This window comes from Pocillopora damicornis, chromosome 9 (genome assembly GCF_964200805.1).
Source record: "Pocillopora damicornis chromosome 9, jaPocDami1.2, whole genome shotgun sequence".
Classification (NCBI taxonomy): domain Eukaryota; kingdom Metazoa; phylum Cnidaria; class Anthozoa; order Scleractinia; family Pocilloporidae; genus Pocillopora; species Pocillopora damicornis.
The window spans coordinates 9,329,207-9,347,189 of NC_142678.1; the positions used below are offsets into that span (position 1 = coordinate 9,329,207).

At 37.9% G+C, this 17,983-nt stretch overlaps 2 protein-coding genes across 4 annotated transcripts; one reads left to right on the top strand and one right to left on the bottom strand.

Annotated features, from left to right (window-relative positions):
* Positions 1 to 26: 26 nt before the first annotated feature.
* Positions 27 to 7,229, bottom strand: LOC113668666 (uncharacterized). Of its 3 annotated transcripts, none has more exons than XM_027184613.2 (5): positions 7,029 to 7,229; positions 4,408 to 4,470; positions 2,290 to 2,466; positions 1,348 to 1,638; positions 27 to 907 (listed from the first exon to the last, which is right to left on the bottom strand). In XM_027184613.2, exons 2-5 carry the CDS (start codon positions 4,451 to 4,453, stop codon positions 738 to 740), a joined length of 684 nt encoding a protein of 227 aa, XP_027040414.2. In that variant the 5' UTR covers positions 4,454 to 4,470; positions 7,029 to 7,229; the 3' UTR covers positions 27 to 737. The 3 variants fall into 3 exon arrangements, with proteins under 3 accessions (XP_027040414.2, XP_027040416.2, XP_027040415.2); XM_027184615.2 differs by lacking the exon at positions 7,029 to 7,229 and adding an exon at positions 6,906 to 6,983; XM_027184614.2 differs by lacking the exon at positions 7,029 to 7,229 and adding an exon at positions 5,246 to 5,397.
* A 1,714-nt stretch (positions 7,230 to 8,943) lies between these two features.
* LOC113668572 (cyclic AMP-dependent transcription factor ATF-2) lies at positions 8,944 to 16,850 on the top strand. Its single transcript, XM_027184500.2, has 10 exons — positions 8,944 to 9,251; positions 9,408 to 9,504; positions 10,933 to 11,015; positions 11,650 to 11,673; positions 12,070 to 12,486; positions 13,698 to 13,897; positions 14,210 to 14,281; positions 14,540 to 14,636; positions 15,070 to 15,178; positions 15,648 to 16,850. The coding sequence occupies exons 1-10, from the start codon at positions 9,177 to 9,179 to the stop codon at positions 15,839 to 15,841; spliced, it is 1,368 nt and encodes a 455-aa protein (XP_027040301.2). The 5' UTR covers positions 8,944 to 9,176; the 3' UTR covers positions 15,842 to 16,850.
* Positions 16,851 to 17,983: the final 1,133 nt, after the last annotated feature.

A 17,983-nucleotide genomic window follows, 5' to 3' on the forward strand; every position in this document is an offset into this window, starting at 1 on the left:
TTTAAAGGGTGTGAAGTTCGTATGTGTTAGTTGTTAATCAATTTATTATTTCAGCCTCTGAGACTCTCTTATTCAGGAACTGAACAGAAAGACATGTGCTTCAATGCCACTATAATTATATTCATACACCAAACAACTCCAGGTCTGTTTGTTTTATGAGTATAACTGAGTGAGGTTTTCCAGTAAAGAGCTGAAGCCCGTTGATATTTTGCCTACGAAATTTTTCACAAACCCGAATAATCTAAAGGTCCTCACAGAGCTGTTAACATATTTTGAGCCTAGACTCAATCAACATCAAATAATTATCGACGAGAAAAGACACTTTTGAGGTTCGCTTTATCATCCGCCTAATTTACTGGAGTCTCAGAAATTGTAAAAGGAATCTTTCTGTGACAAAATCTGTGTAAATTTCGGTGTTCGCAGGCTCCGAGAAAACGATAAATACTTCAAAGTCATATGGAAAAATTACTCCAACAAACTGCAACGGGCTTTGTTCCCTAAGATATGTCCACTCCAACATTATCTACCGTCAAAAAGGTATATTACAACAGCTTTTTAAACATATTATTAGGTTCCTTTCAGTCAGCATGGAAAGTTAAAAGACATTCTCGCTGCCTAAGGGATAATATGGTCAAAAGAAGTCCTTCGAATCTCAAGAATACAAACAAAGTCCATTTGTGTTGTTAGACTGAGTCGGCCAAACTCTATGTACATGTTACTTTTGAAGGTTTTTCTCTTTAAATGAAATAAATTGTACCAAAGGTCACCAAGCTGACGCCCAGAGTAACCCAGTCGACAGAAGTCACGTGACCTGTATTCCAGAATGAAAGAGCAGTCGAGTCTCCATGGTGAGACATTGAATTACATCCGCTCCATTGGCAGCAAGTAAAACAGCGTTTCTCGTGAACTGGAATGAAAGAAACAACGCTCAGGACCAAATGCTTCTTACAAACCTACATTAACATACGTCCACATAAAGGGATGACAAAGCTTTCATATTTTCCTCTTATAATAATGCGAAAAAGGTTTTTTTAATGATGTGTGTCTCATTTGCTCAGTCTCTTACTATGTTCAGTTATGACATGTGGACTGTCCACGAATAGATTTTCAGTAAAACCATTTCGGAAAAATATTCAGTTGTTAGAATGAAGCCGCAAAAATTCAATGCAACCAGCTGAATGGAACATAAAAAGAGCTTTACCACGACAATATATCCCCTTTTATGCAATCAATAACTATTTGATTTTCAAAGCCAAGAATAAACCATGTGCAATAATTTTAATTGATGAAAAACCAACTAAATAGTTCACTGGGTATTTTGTACTGACTCTAACTCATACTACTTACCTTTGCATGGTTTAGCACGAGCCCTCTGACATTGCTTGTGGTTAGCACAGCCCATATGATAGTGAACTACATCGTTCCTCTTTGTACTCTTTGTAAAGCAGATATTAGAAAGACCATCATTACATTTCTTGAGTGTGCGTTTATGTGTACATTCGTCGTATGTTGAATTCATTGGACAGTGATGGCACATGGGGTACATTTCATGGGCGGGGTGTTTCACGCTACCGTGCTGGTAAGATATATCCGGGTCATCATCCAGAGCGAGATCACCCGACGGATTCTTTCCTTTTGCTAAAAAAAAAAAAGCGCCAAATTCACCATGCATGACGATTACCTTGAAATATTTCACTAACAACACTTCGTCGGGTTACTTCGATAATTCACAAATTTGTGAGACATAGCAATTGTAAAATATCTTAATAGTATTAAGTGAGGTCCCATTTGTAGATAAAGTAATTCATTGTTGGTTCTAATAGATATAAAGATCCTAGAGTATCTAAGATTGAATCCCAAAGATCGTAAGGTGCGTGATGAAACTGCTCATTCTTGGCTATTAGAATAAGCAATAGCTCAGAGATTTTTTTAAAAATACACGAATCCCTGACAACATTTTTCAAATCAGCTATTCTGAGATCCTGTTATTACTTAAAAAGGCGAGCCAAGATAGCAATATCGGCTTTTACAAAAAACCATTCATTGTTCCGTTCATGTTTGTTTGTTTGTTTGTTGTTTATGCTTCACTAAATCTCGAAAAAAGTGAAGTTTTCGCCAAATCTTCCCAAGAGATTCAGTCAGAAGTTTTAGATGAGAAAGTTGTTCACCACATTTTCTAGCTGTCAATTTCCCGCACAAACTTCGTTGCTACTAACGACCAATACTATCAAAGATGGAAACAAGTTGTAACGCAGTCTGGTTTTCATGTCAGGGCCCATGGATAGTTACCTTTAGTCAGATCATTTGATTTATCATGTTGAGTGACATTCGTGACCTTCCCTTTCCCGCCTGACAGTTCAACAGTCTCATGATGTGGGAACAGGAAGAATGAAATAGTATAAGGGTGAGGCTCCTCGTCTGTGACGTCACTTCCGGTCGTCCGTTCTGCCTGCTGTGCGCATGCGACTTGTAAAACGAAACAATGAAACGTTACGTCGAATGTCAAATCTGTCACTAAAAGTGTCGTATCCCAACAAAATTTAATTGGCCTACAGTGCATCACAAATTGTTGGAACATTATCACTTTTGCCTGGGTATCAAACAGAAACGAACTGGGAGACTTTCTCCCAAACCCGAACCTATTGATTGTGGGCTTAAAACAAATTCTTCGGTTGCAAGCAAAAGTGGGGAAATTTGTTAAGAGAAGGTTAAGTTATCGGGTTGTTAATCACTGTGAAACTGATATGCGTTGCGTGCATAAATTTGCCGGTAAGGTGACCGAGTTTTGTCCATACTTGTGCATGAGCAATCCTTTGTTAGTTTTCTTTGAGTGATATTAAGTTGTTTATCTAGGCTTTTCACCAAGGTTTGACTTAGTCATCGAGCTCCATCAGTAATGGCTGTACGTTTTTTTCTTAAGGAAGCAGTGAGGTTGGTATAGCTGCGCGTTTACTTCCATGTATATTGCCGATGAGATGTGTGTTAGCGTTCGTCTTTGTCTTACGTGAATAGGTTGTCACTGTAACATTAAACTAAAGAAGTGAAGTGGTTTTCCTAACAATTTGTCCCAATTTAGTGAAGCTTTATAGGCTGTTAACTAGGAGGAAATCGGGAAACAACAAACAAACAAACGTGATTACTACAAAACAAAAATTACACATTTTAGCTTTCATTCATGCGCGATATAGCTTTATGAACTACCAAATTTCGATCGATGATTTGTCATCAAATTTCATGATAAACACTTTATGATGAAATGCGGTAACATCATGTGTATAGTGACGTGTTGCCACCAGAACAATTACTTGGTCTCACCTAAGTATTCCTACAAGACTCTTCATCGATAACATTTACTCTATAACTGATACTGATTTCACTGAATGTGAGTGGAAAAAAATATGTTCCTTAACAAAAAGGTAACACTGATATCAAGTATTCCTCAAAGTGGATTTCGAATCTTGTTGGCTTACGAAAAGGGAAAAAGAGGAAAATCAGGTGAACGATCGATCACGCATCGAGTTCGAAGCTTAGTCTAAGATAGGAGGAAGTCGCTTTTAGGACCAATTATTACAACAAAATTAGAATTAGAAACTTGTTTAGGCTGACAAAGGTGGCCAGTGTTACTGACAATATGCAAATTGAGCGCATAACTGGTATCCTAACTTCATGACCCGCAAAGAGTCAGGCACAGAGCCCTGTTTTGTCTGGTACGCGACGTATGAACACTTAACTTGTTAAATTTTAACAGTTCACCACTGTGCGACTATTTTTAACCAAAATTTCTCGGAACTGTTTGATAAATGGTTCAAACCTCGACGTTCACAAACAGGAATTATACATAAAGTGAAAACACTCAAGAGGAATTCTGTTCAACAGAATAAGACCCAGTAAATTATTTTTTACAAACTGTATGGTCCGATATGCCGTGAAAATATAAAAAAAAGTCATTGGTAAAAGCAATATCGCGGACAAAGTTGGAATATTCTCTGATGTTTCAATACGGGTCCGTTATCTGTACTTATAAATTTTACGAGCAAGTGAACTTATAAGATGAATTTAAAAAAAAGAGGAACAGTTTATTACGTCATGTTGAGATTATTTTTTTCAACTATATCTCTTAGGGTCTCACTGTTATACGATATTTTTGCTTAAAAAAAAAATTATCCCTGACCATCGAATCATGCTCCCTAGGATAACATTTGAAACGATTCTTGTAAAGTTATATAAAACACATCAAAAACGGAGACTAACCAAGATATCTTGGAGCTTTATATTTTTTTAGTGAATATTGTTCCAGTGATCTGTTTCGTTATCAGATCATATCCAGAATATCGCCCCTGGATAGATAACTCCTCTCAAGAGGGAACATGATATTTATATAATTCAACAGTGTTATGAAGTACTTACCGATGGCCAAGCAAAGCAACGAACAGGCGAACAGCAGTCGGGTCATATCAGCCCTTGTGTAACCTGAGATACACAAAACAAGCTCTACTAAGACCTCTTACCGTCCGTGACCTTCAAAGCGTGTAAACAGACATAGGACGGCAGGTACAACAACAGGTCCCATGTCGCTAAGCACTTGCGCGGTCAATCACCTCAAAGCAGATTTTTGTCACGTGAAATAAGTGTTACTTTGAAAGTCAGACAAATGGATATTATTGTTGGTGATCTATTAACAAGGTGGGAAATATATTGAATTTCACTTCCTAGTCAGAAGACAAGAGAACTTCATCATCATGTTAATACCTCGAAGCAAGAATCGAGTTAAGTTAATGTTGCTACCCTCTACAAAAAGCACCTTTTCTACGAGCGCCAAAAATATTTTTGTTGATCGGAACAGAGGTATTTAACATTCTGGCTTGTAGTCTTTCCTTTGAACCCTTAGTATTATCATTTGGTATCATTCTAATTTAGAAAAGAAAGAATGAATTCTTAAATATCATTCGACAATTATTTCTAGGCAAGTGACGAGTTAGGTGAAATCCCAGAGTGGTTCCAAAGATTTGTTTAAGGTGATGGACAGAGATTAACATCATGACAATAAACGTACAACAAGACCGCTCATAGATCTTTTTCTTTTTGCGGTAAATACAACACAGTTACGTCAACCTATCTCTCATTTCACAGAGTTTTATTGTTAAACTTAATTGGAACTGCTGGTGTAATGATTCACCGCCAACATCAACTAGAAGTAATCAGTTCTTTGCTAAAATCAAAGGAAAATTCGAAAGCTTTAACCAACCTTTTGTCCCTTATCTTTACTTCTTGAGATGAAATTAATTGTCCGCCAGGCTATATTCGAACGTTATGACTGACTGAAGCTTTAAATCTCATTTTATTGCATGGTTACCCTCGTGTGAACCTGAAATCAGCTTCAGGCGGTATATGTCAAACAAACCCTTTCACTTTTTGACGCACCAGCGAACTCCTGTTCACAAACCTACATTTTTTTAAAGACAGCTACCTGTTTCTAAATATGATTTGGCTCTAGAGGTAAATGTAAGTGATCTCGAGGTAAGCCCTTTAAGTTTGTATATTCTGCTAAACGCTGGACGCCACTGAATAAATTCCGAAGCCGGTCGCATGGTAAATTGGAGCATAGGATGGTCCATCCATCAGTGGTCATACGATCATCGACCCCTTCGGCGCGTGGGGATACAATGACCTCTCTCGCTCAGAACTTAGAAAAATGGCGTGAAACCACTAAGCAAATGTCTTTAATCACGTGTGGGATTAAATAGCTGTGTATGAATCAGTTTGGTTCTGATTTCTGTCCGCAAAGAAATGACAATAGAGTATTCTCGGCTATTGGAATGATTGGGTCTGGATGGCAAAATAATGCGAAGAATGAGGATGATGTGATGTGTCAGAACGCAAAGTAAATCCCACTAGTGCTTAGACAAGCTGCGTAACAATCATGTGTTTTGTTCTGGTCATGCTTTAAGTTAACATGTGGAACGCTGACTGCTTAAATTTCACCAAGTTCAGCTTGTTGACAGAAATTTACTTACTTTGCTTTCTGGTAAAAAAAAAAGATCAAACTATAATCGTAGCGGTCGATTCCGTTTCATGTTTGTAGACAACACCACATGCATTTCAAACTGACAGGAAAAAGGAATGCAGATTTGGAATTCTTAACTAGCACTTGGTTAATGATAACTCTTAGAGTCATTACATACGAGACCATTCCTCCCCTCCTGCAGTTTCTTACTTTCTACAACTTTCCATGTCGCTTTAAGAGTTGACTGTTACACACTAATTTTTCAGAGGAACAAACAGATTATGTGACATGCTCTTAACCAAGAGTCGAATAAGAAGTTACTTCATATAAATCAAAGAAATCCTAACTTAATAAAGGATGGTTATAGTCGTAACGATAACGCATTTTTGTCTGTATTTTGAAGTTTCATAGCAGTATAGAAATGAAGGAAAAGGACCTCTTCAAGAGAAAAAAAAACCTTAACTTCAAAGGCTATTCTCAAAATTGACATGTCAGTTCCTCATCAGTTAAAAAACAAAAAAATATATATAAATTTGATATATACTAAAACAGGGATAGCGTTAAAGGCGCGCTGTGATTGGCTGCTTAAACTCTGAATATCCTATTCATATTCACTTCCGAGAGATGCACTCAGGATTTGCCCCAGAAAATGTTATAATCGTTTCAGAAATAAATTAGCTAAAAATCGTCCTTTGTGATATATAACATCACCGTAAAAGTAAACACTAAAACAACCACTCACTTCAGCGTCGCTGTCTAACGATTGATCTTTTCCTGACCGCTTCGCGGCTCGGTAAATATCCACCGCTAGCCACCTCCACTTCGGTGAGTAGTCGTTGTATATTTTTATGAGAAAGATATGACAGTCAATGGTTTTTCCTCTGATCAGACGCAACCGCACCTTACAAATGAACTGTTAAAATATATCTATCCCCCTGTCTGCCTCTTGAGTGCATACGCAGCTTTAAACGAATTTGTTATTTAGTATCTTTTATGTGACCTGCTGAACAACCAGCCAACCTACCTGTAGTCTCCTTTGATAATTAGATAAAATGAGATCCTCTCACGGCTAATTGCCACTTCGTGAATAACTCAACACAGCAATACTGATCCAAAGTCAAATTTTCTTATTTGAACTGCATGCTTAAAAAGGCCTTCCACCGCTCGAGCGGATCACTAGCCGAAATCTCGGTGACAGACATGCCAAATTGGATTGGATGATCACAGATTAGATGAAATCATCTTCACTTCATTAGAACAAAACTCATCAGAATAAACCATACCTTTAGAATTGCAAATTAGAATTTTCATCAACTTTAGTAAAACCTCTCATCTCTCATCAATTGACATGGAACAATTCCGATCTCCTATCAATTGACTCGGTATAGTGAATACTCCTGTAATTTTCAGGGGCACCACTTTCATTGTATGCGTACAGACGATTCTTCGAAAAAGCAAATCGACCTTGTCAATTAGAATGTAGAATTGCAGATTGAAGAGGAATGAATTCAATGTGATTGTTTATCGATTGGCGACTGATTATAAGCTGCAACCCCTCTAATGTACCAAAGGAACTTCACTGGCCATGAATAATAACCAGAAAACAAAATTCATCAACTTCTCCCTGCACTTTTTAAACTGATGATAACCGTTGTGCTATATTTCAAATAGCCCCTGTACCCTCCCCTCTTACCCGCCGTCACTCACATGAGCTGACATGCAAGAAAAATATCTTTCCTTTTGTCAGAGCAATTTTTGAGCACAATCATCACATTTTTAGTTTTTTTGGCTCGTTTTGTTGTTTTGGCAAGCTGTTTATATTGAGGGTTATTTGGAATCTTTCACTCGTAACACATCCTAGGAAAAGGCGGAGGGGAGGGGGGGGGGGGGAATTGACCAGCTGAGATGTGAGAATAAGATAAAACGGCGGTTTCAGCTCGACCGAAAAGTTTTCACGTCAGGCGTTTGGAGATGAAACCGGCCTTTTATTTTCATTTTCGCCAAATTATTTACTCCTTTACCTCTGAAGGTGATACATTTACGCATCTTAGCACCTTTGTGGTCAGCAGTCTTGATTCTGATAACTATGTTGATACTTAGTATGCCTGAAAAGGTAAAAATAAAACAAATCAAAATTGCATGTGGCCTTCCATGTTAAACCACTAAATTACTAAAATTTTGGTAATGCTTTCATCGTCGTAATCGCCAGCCTTTCGCCTGATTCCTTCCAGTTCAGAGCCCAGGCCGGAGTAACAAAGATTCTACACTCTTTCTGTCTCTCGGTACAACCACAGCAAAAACAGTTTCCAAGGTGACTCGTAATAGAGGGGTTTCCACCGTATGTTTATCACTAAAGAAGAAGATATGGACTCACGGCTAGGACTGGAAGCTTTTTATTTTTCATCTTATACACGAAACACCATTAAAATACCTTAGTTCACATGGCAACCAGGTGGACAATCAGACATGGTTTGATGTTACTCTGGTTTAAAGATTTAATGAATGTAACCGAGAAGTTACAATCCATAGACCCAACGTTTCGACACTCTTGTCTAGTGCCTTCACCAAGGGTGATCCAAACGCTGCAACAAGAGGTATTTTTATACGCTCACTAATTAGCTGACCTTTTTTCTTTCACATTTTGAGTTTATCATTTAATCCGCAAAGTTAATCTAAAATTATGTACTTTTGATAAGCAGTTTGAATTTTGATGACCTTTGTAATCGTTATCATTATTTTTCATAAGTTTAGACTTTTTATTGGGTTTTTCCCTCAAATAACTAGAAGACTTCCGCCTCAGCAGTTTTACCCAATCAAAACGGAACAAGTCAGACTTGCTGATCGCCATAATCACCCGGACCACCAATCAGGAACTACTTTACAGCGGAAGTGAAAGTAAAATGAACGCGCGAGGCACCAAAACGAGGCGAGCGTCCTGACGTCACGAATCTGCCATGTAATTACGTCATGTGACAAAAATATGCATTGAAGAGACGCGAGGGAAAGATTCATTTTTAGGGGAAATTTTACATTTTCTGAAGAGTAGAATTCTTATTTTTACCCATATTCAAAGGATAAGAAAGGTCTCGAGAGCAACCCTTTAATGGGTTATTTAAATTCTGACAGTTCTGAGGTTTCTCTGGCTCTTCTAAATGTTGGTTTCTGAGAGTTTATGAAGAAGGAAGGATTCAAAATGGAGGATAGCGATGATAAACCATTCCAGTGTACGACTCCTGGATGTGGACAGGTTAGGCTGAGTACCATTTGTTGCTGTCATATATCTCTTCCTGGGGGAGTTTGGAAGCGACTGGTTTAATTTTATAGTGATGTCGTCACCCGTAGATGTTTCCAAGCCTTACGTAAGCCTACATTTAGCCAACTTTTCACCTTCTTCTCTTCACAGAGATTCGCTAACAACGATCACCTGGAAAGACACAAACAAAAGCACCAGTTAACTCTTAAATTCGGCTCTCTTAAAGGAACAGACTTAACTGTTGCAGGTAATTTTCCTTCGTTTGCAAGATCACACCAAATTTATATTTAGCACTCTTACGACCAAACAGATCCTTTGTTAATTTGTATTTACGTGCGGTAGTTATAAATGAATTTAGCTGATGGTTTTACGTGACAAGTCTTATTCGTTGCCTTATATCAGCTCCTTCGCTTCCTTATGCCCTCAACAATTTGTAGAGGTCGTGAGTGGCCTGAATGACTTTAATCCATGGTACTTAACTTGCTTTCAAACTTACATGTATGTTTGTCCTGCTACATGTTAGAAATTCTGTTTTACAGTTTTCCTGTTATAATAAGTTCTCAAATACCTTGGTTTTGGTTTTGGTTGTTGTACAAACTCGTATTTATCCTTGCATGCCATTTTAGGGATGAGGAAACAACATAAATGTGTACTTGAAACATTAAAATTTTGTTAGCTGCTACACTAGCTAATTACAGTTTCGTAATTAATTGAAAGCTCTCAGTTAATGTGCACTTGTGACCACCAAGTGAGTATACTGTGAAAGTCTGCAGTTGTGGCACTCAAGTTGTGTTCTAATTCAGTTTTTATTCTGTATTCTGTATTCTGTGATATGCTATGCTCTAAACTATGTCATTGCCAAATTTGTTTGGACTATTGGTAAATGATTACCAAGCTCACTGTTGCAAATAAACATAAGCTTTCTGCTGTGCCTAGTTAATTTTGTTGAGTGCCTAGAATGTATTTGATTGTGCCATTCCTGATAAGAAATGACTGTGAGATTAGGTACATTTTGATTAATTACACTTTGTACTCTCCCCCATACCACTGCTGGTACCAATTTCTAAGAAGTAGTGATGATTAACAACTATTCATGGAAGTGGAAGTGGCTTGTGGTGGATATTTACTGAGATGTGAAATATTCACTGCTAGCCACCAACACTAGTTGTTTTAGTATATACTAAAACTGAGGTTTGATCACTACAACCAGTTGCAAAAGTAGTTGGAACATGTTACCATGAAATCCAACATAATGTATCTACTCTTTCCCCTCTTGTTGATTGCTGTACAAAACTTGGATGAACAACAGTAAATCTGGGAAAGGGACCTTTTTTTTTCACTGACTTTCTTCTTGGCCATGAGATGAAGTCAGTAAATTCACTTTCTTCTCAAGGTTCTGAAGATTTTTGCAACTGTTTGTAGCAAAGGAAGATGATTTCAACTCATTATCTCTGCAGCCTTTATAATATTTTCGGGTGCAAAAGTTTTAAGTTTGGGTAGTCAATCAGGGCATGCCTTCAATGCTATCCACTGTTTTAGTATACACTAAGTATGTTATTTCCACACAGGTATGCATTTATACTGTAGCTATCACTTTATTTCAACAGATCAGGATGAACAATTAAATTTTGTTGTCATTTAATATGGTCATCCTTATATGATATCCTGTTTGCAGATCAGACACCAACACCAACAAGATTTTTAAGGAACTGTGAAGAGGAAGGACTCTTCGAGGATTTGGAGAATCCATTTGACCAGGTACATGTATGTTCTGGTTTTGCTTTAAATCACGTAAATGTAAACTTGCATAAAAAGTTGAGCAAGGTAGCTTTCCTCTGAACATCTGTGAACTTTGAAAAAATATATGTGTCAGGCTGGTTATTTGCAGGAGGTCTAACCTAAACCATAGTTTTTTTGTAATCAGTGGGCCTCAGGTTTTCTCTATAAGGGGTTGATCTAATAATAAATAAATTTCCATTCACTGTTAGCTTTGGCCCTCTTGATGCTGTTCACAAAAATAAATGTTTAGATAAAAGGTTCAGCTGAATTGAGGAATACTTAGGATGTGATTTCATCAAACAACAGCCAAACTTTGTCAAGGTAATTGGACAGTATTGTTTATCAAAATGCTACTGTAAATGAAAAAGCCACGAGTTAGCCATTATTATCATTATGCTTATGATCAATTTTTTCTCTCTATCAGTCAACTGGAACATGTCCAAATTGTTTACTATCCTTTTTTTGAGGGGGGTTGGGAGGGGGGTTCAACATTACATCACAATAGTTATGATATACAGGTGTTATTAAACTGCATGGTCACACAACTGATAATGAAATGATTTTGTAAATCAGGACTAAAACTATGCAATTTTTTTGGCTTGTTTCATTTCAGGATTTCAAGAGAGCTACTGATCAGGTTTGTGATGATGTTGGTAACACTCATTTTACATGGTTACCGTGGTAATATACATTGCATTCCCTGAACACTGAATATGATAAACATGTAGATGTAACTGTATATGAAAGACAAGGCATTCCATTCAGTGACATTCTGTAGGAATCTATTTTTGAAAATGGTATTCCATTATGTTCTTTTTTTTTTCATTAAGGTGCCTAATATTGAGGTGATCATGTTATAACCCAAAAAAAAAGTAAATGTTTCATTTGCTGAAGTCTCATACACTGTATGTTACATGAAATTTAAACTTCCTCATTTTCAGCTGAAGTCATGATCTTCCTTTAACTTAAGGTTAAGTTTGGCACTTTAAATTTTGTGATAGAGTGACAAATCCATTTTTTTCCCAACTTTTAGCCCCCAAACTCGTCCACTTCTCACTCTTCAGCTCAGTTGTCTGATCACAATCAAGCTTCTCTTGCCAGTAATGGTGCTCCAACACCAACCGTCATTGTGATTGAAGAAGCTGAGTCTAAACTTCAGCTAACACCACCTGTGCAAAATAACACCACAACAGACACCAAAAAAGTCGTCATATCTGCAGCCCCGGTGTCAGTACTTGTGCGAGTCCCCCCGCACATTCCACCAGCGATACCAGCCTCCATAGCAGCTCCTGATGCTCAAGTCCCCCCTGCACTTCCAGTGCCTAGTCATTTACACAGCCGCCTTAACTCCTCCAGCTCTTCAATGCCAATTCCATCCATCCCCACCCCAGCTATAGTAAGCAGCCCAAGTGCAAGTAGTCCACCCTCTTTCTTGGGTAGTGCTAAACAGGTGTGTTAAATTGTATTCTGCAAGAATAATATTTTCATAGAGCCACCATCATACATGTACCTTTAAGTTTGTGATTGGTAAATCTCAAATGTGGGAGGTTCAGCATGGCCTGAGTTTAAGCCTTTAGTTGCACTCTTACTCTGGCTCTCTTCACTCTTTAGCTCCTGTGACTGACCAAGACAAAATTGCTCCTTAAAATATTGATAGAAATAGAAATATAAATTAAGGGATTGTGACATGAAGTTGATCCAATACCAAATTCCCAGAATTAACATTATTGGAATTGTATGACAGACAGCAAAGAGAATTGCAAAGGAGATCTTAGGAATGAAAGGGTTAAAACCTTTCTTTTAACAAGGTTTGATGTTGGCAAACTTTCAGGGAAACTTTTGAACTCTTGGTTACAAATATATCTTGTCCATGAGGATTAGCAATTCTCATAGTCACTAAATCCCTTTCAAACCTTGTTTGTTTTAACAGTGACACTCATCTGTAAATTAGGTAATAGATCAAGTTAGATATTGATCAATTCTTTGTTGATTCAGTGAGCACTATTACCCAGTATGTTTGGTTGACATGATCAACTCAATTTGTCTTGATGTACAATGTAGTAAAATGGAGCAAAATGAGAAATGTAATAAAATAGCAGTAGAGTGAAATAGTCAGGGAGGTCTGGGTTGGTTCAATATGCCACCCAACCCAACCATTATGTTCTTTTTTTTTTTCATTAAGGTGCCTAATATTGAGGTGATCATGTTATAACCCAAAAAAAAAGTAAATGTTTCATTTGCTGAAGTCTCATACACTGTATATTACATGAAATTTAAACTTCCTCATTTTCAGCTGAAGTCATGATCTTCCTTTAACTTAAGGTTAAGTTTGGCACTTTAAATTTTGTGATAGAATGACATAAATCCATTTTTTTCCCAACTTTTAGCCCCCAAACTCGTCCACTTCTCACTCTTCAGCTCAGTTGTCTGATCACAATCAAGCCTCTCTTGCCAGTAATGGTGCTCCAACACCACACCTCCTTTGCTCCACTGCTATTATCACATCATTTACTATCATGCTTTGTTTTACTTACTGAATGTTTGAAATAGGCAAAATTACAGCATGTCCTATATCTCTTTTGGTTACCTAAGTCAATTTTGATACGCAAAAGAATGTAACAAAATTGTTGCCACAATAGTCAACTTGTTTTGACTTTGCAGCGTCTCAAGGAACAGCTTAAAATGCACCAAGCAGCACAGTCTAACAATATCATACATCGTGCCATGACTGAAGCTGTTGACATGGTAACATCCCAACATAATGGTCTCCCTGTGAGTCCAGCTAATCACATAAATCACCAACAAACTACAGTTGTAACCAGCAACAGTCCACAGGACACCAAGAAAATGTCAGGTGCCTCGTAAGTATTAACTGTGATGATAACAGTAGCCATGGTAATTTGAAATTTTTGGCTTTATTGGTTTTCAAACCTTGGCATCTGAGCCTGTTTAGCCTATGGAAGCATGGAGAGCTGGTTCTTATTCCTTTTCCTAAAATTAAATCCATGGGCTTGTTGGTTTTCATCAGTCATCTACTACCTCATATCTTCCCCACACCCATTAGACATGGCATGTAGTAGTTATATCATATCACTGTCGTATCGTTAATACATACACTATATGTTCCCTGTCTGAGTCAATGAGATTAAAATGATAAAACTTTGTTTATGTAGAAAACGCCCACGAAGAACACAGGATGAGCTGGACCCTGACGAGAGAAGAAAGCGCTTCCTTGAAAGAAATCGGTGAGTATTCACAGACAAAACTCAGTATATGCATACTATATACATGTATAGTTTGGATGTTATGGGTTACAGTTGGTTGAAGAGAACAACAAACCATTCTATCCCAATTTACTTCTATCTTGCATCACAATTGACATGTTAGAGTGAAAGGAAACCCATTATCTACAACAACCTTCAAATGGAGTAGCTGTATCTGTTTTTAAAATGATAGTGCCTGTACATGTACACACTTGATGAACCTGTGCGTGTTTCCTTCAGAGCTGCGGCCACTAGATGCAGAGAAAAGAGAAAAATCTGGGTGCAGCAGTTAGAGAAAAAAGCAGATGACCTTAGTAATACGAATGCTCACCTACAGGTATGACTGGTTTTACTTTTTTTACTGTTTTTCGTTTGTTTTGTCGACCGTTTTTAAATTAACTATGATGCGTTTTCTCTCGATCGTTTGTTCATTTGAAGCAGCATGATAGCACATCACTCAATCATATTGATAAAGATAATGACAATACAAACAATTACCTGAAATATCGTCGTAAAAAAAATCACTGAAAACAATGTTCCACTGATTCAGAAGCGGAACTTCAGCAGGAGTGTTGGTCGTGCTGATTCAATCATTGAAGACCTTCATGTTGGTTTTCAAGGGTGTAGAAACTTTATTCATACGATTTACCTTGTGACTCAGGAAACAACAGTCCTATGAATCCCTATGTTAACTTCTTTGTGATTGCCTTTAGATACTTTTATAACACGTACACTGACACAATTTTTCGATTTCTGTAATGTTTGTACAGAGTGAAATAACACTTCTACGAACCGAAGTTGCGCAGTTAAAATCCCTACTTCTGGCGCACAAAGACTGTCCGGTCACAATAGCACAGCAAAGAAACGCACAGATGTTAAGTAAGTATTTAAACTGAAAATCTTGCTCTAAACTAATCAAACAGTCGATAACATAATTAGGATTTTGTTTTGTCTATTTGACTCACGAAATCGCGCGGTCTCCGTACAAAAGAAGTTGGTCGAGTATGGAGACGGGAGCTGAGACTTGAAAAGAAGCAAGCACAATCATCAACGCTCTCTCGCATCTCGACCTCCGTGAAAAATTCAAACTGTCTTTATGTCTAGTTTTGTTCACTTGCTTTTTTCTGTTCTTTTCTATAGTGATAAAAAAAACTTCTTCATGCAGTTATTGGCTATCATTATCGGGATTACCTTCCGATCAAAGAGCTGTCTTGTAGTCCTCTTTTCTGTAACCAGTGTTACCAAAACTTAACGTTAGAGTTTATCTTGGAAAAAAATGCCAAGCTAAGGGTGATAGAATGTCAGTAAAGTTGCCAATTTATCAAACGAGTTCCTATTTTTCCAACAGATCATCAAGTTGGTGAGCAAACGAACGGAGTTCTTACAAATAATTCCCACGGCACAGATGCTGCCTCTGCTGAAGATGTCGCTACCAGCGCTCTCACGCAAATGGCTCACCGGGCTACCCTGGAACTAGAAAATCTTGCTGCTACTACGATGTCGAGTGTCATAACAACAAACACTAACCCCATCGGGGTTTGATATAGAGTAACTTAGGTAGAAACAAGTACAGTAAGACATTAAGAGCATTCTAATCAGCATGTACAGTTAATTAGAACGGCGCGCGTGCGTGAAAATAACCGCTTTTAGAGGTGTATTTATACAGATTTCAAAGAGAACTGAATGTATTTTAGGTATGACGCGTGTCTGTAAGTTGCTACTCGACACTTGTGCTACTTTCTATCAGAAGCATCTTACCGCGCCATTTTTATTACTGACGCATTCATTTTGTGTTTGCTGAAGCTGTAGTATAAAACTATTTGTTTTAAGGTTTTAAATATACAGTGCGACTCAGCAGATGGTGGAACAGTATCGCTCTGAAAAATGCAAAGCCTACGCGTTGACGCGTTCAACACTCAGCAGAAGTGCGAGAAAAGAGTGCAATGTTATGTTATCTTAGCAGCTGTAATGATTCAAAAAATGAAAAATGCAAAGCTTACGCGTTGACGCGTTCAGCACCCAGCAGAAGTGCGAGAAAAGAGTGCATTGTCATGTTATCTTAACTGCTGTAATGATTCATTTCCTGAGTGTGATGTTCTTTCATGAAAAATGCTTATGTAATTGTGTAATTCCGTGTCTGATAGGGGTTAAGTTAACCCTTGATTTACGGTGTTGAGTGTAGGTTACTGGAAATTCCAGTTTCAAACTGAAAACAATTCTATTCAATCTGTGTGCTGGCCCTTCGCTGGGCGATTCTGTGTTTGACATTCACGTCAAGATGGCAAGTAACCAATTGACTTCTTTAATTTCTCATCGAAACCGAACCCTTCTGCGGCGATGTGTTGCTGACATAACGATACAAAGGCTAAGCGCTTGTTCGTTCGTGGTGCGCTCCTCTGATGCCTGTTTTGTTAAAGCAGGACGTGCATTTGGTGTAAGAAAATAACCCTTGTAAATAAATAGAAACGAAAAAAAGGCGATATATACCTATATCCTTACTCGAGTTTTACTGTGGCACAATGTGACGTTCAATAAAACCGGTGCAAACTCACTATTGTGTCCTATTAACTTACTTTTCTCTATCTCGAGTTTGGCCACCTAACATTGAAACAATAAGGCTCTTCCTTAGTAGGGTTGGGGTAAGGGTAAAGGTTAGCGTCAACATTATGGTTAGGATGTTAGGGTTAGGGTTTAGGCCTAATGACGGTGCTAGGTTCGAGGTTATGATTAGGGTTTAGACCTTATGTCCGGGTCAGGTTTAGGGTTATGGTTGAAGTTAGTGTTTCTGGTTAAGAATAGCATTCAGCTTTTGTCTCTTGGTTATGGTTGGGAGAGTAGCAGCGCGAATCCTGGAAGTTGTCGAGAGGTTAGGAAAAAGGAATTCTTTGCTTGAGATGATTACGAAGTTATACTTACGAAACAAAAACTCTATAACTTTGTGATAATACTAGAATGAAAAAAAAATTTCAAACTCACGACAGCACTATCAAAAGTATGTTACGGCATGACTCACGCCATCATAAGTTTATTGCGCTATTATCATTACTGTCATTATAACTGTTTCTGCTATTATTATTGTTACAATTTATAAAAACAAATTCGCGTCACAACTCGCCATTTTTCTACTAGCGTAAAGGGACATCTGATCGACAAAAACTCATTCGCGTGTTTACAAATACTTGAATACCTTGCCTAGCGGTAAACGGAAATGTTCGGCTGAGTGCCTTTAGTTGTTGAAACAGCGAAAAATGCTCATTGTCAAGTAATCATGGCATGAGTCAAGCCCAAACATTTCTTAAAGCCTTCAACCTCTAAGTGTGACTAACATCTAATTTCTCCTTACAATATCACACCTTAATCAAACATTACGGTCAGGCGGAGAGTAGAGGAAATGATCACCGACCCAACCAGCAACCTGCAGTATAACAATTGTATTATGGGTTATTAGGAAATGATCACCGACCCAACCAGCAACCTGCAGTATAACAATTGTATTATGGGTTATTAGGAAATTTGAAATGTAAGTGCTGGTTGTATGTGCAATCTGAAGGGTTCCCTTTACAGTTGGTATTGCATAAACAAAAACAGTGATACAGTCAAACCTGTATCAAGCGGTCATTCACGGGAAATGACAGGTTGACCGCTTAATACATGTTGACCGCTTAATGAAGGTTTCACAGAACA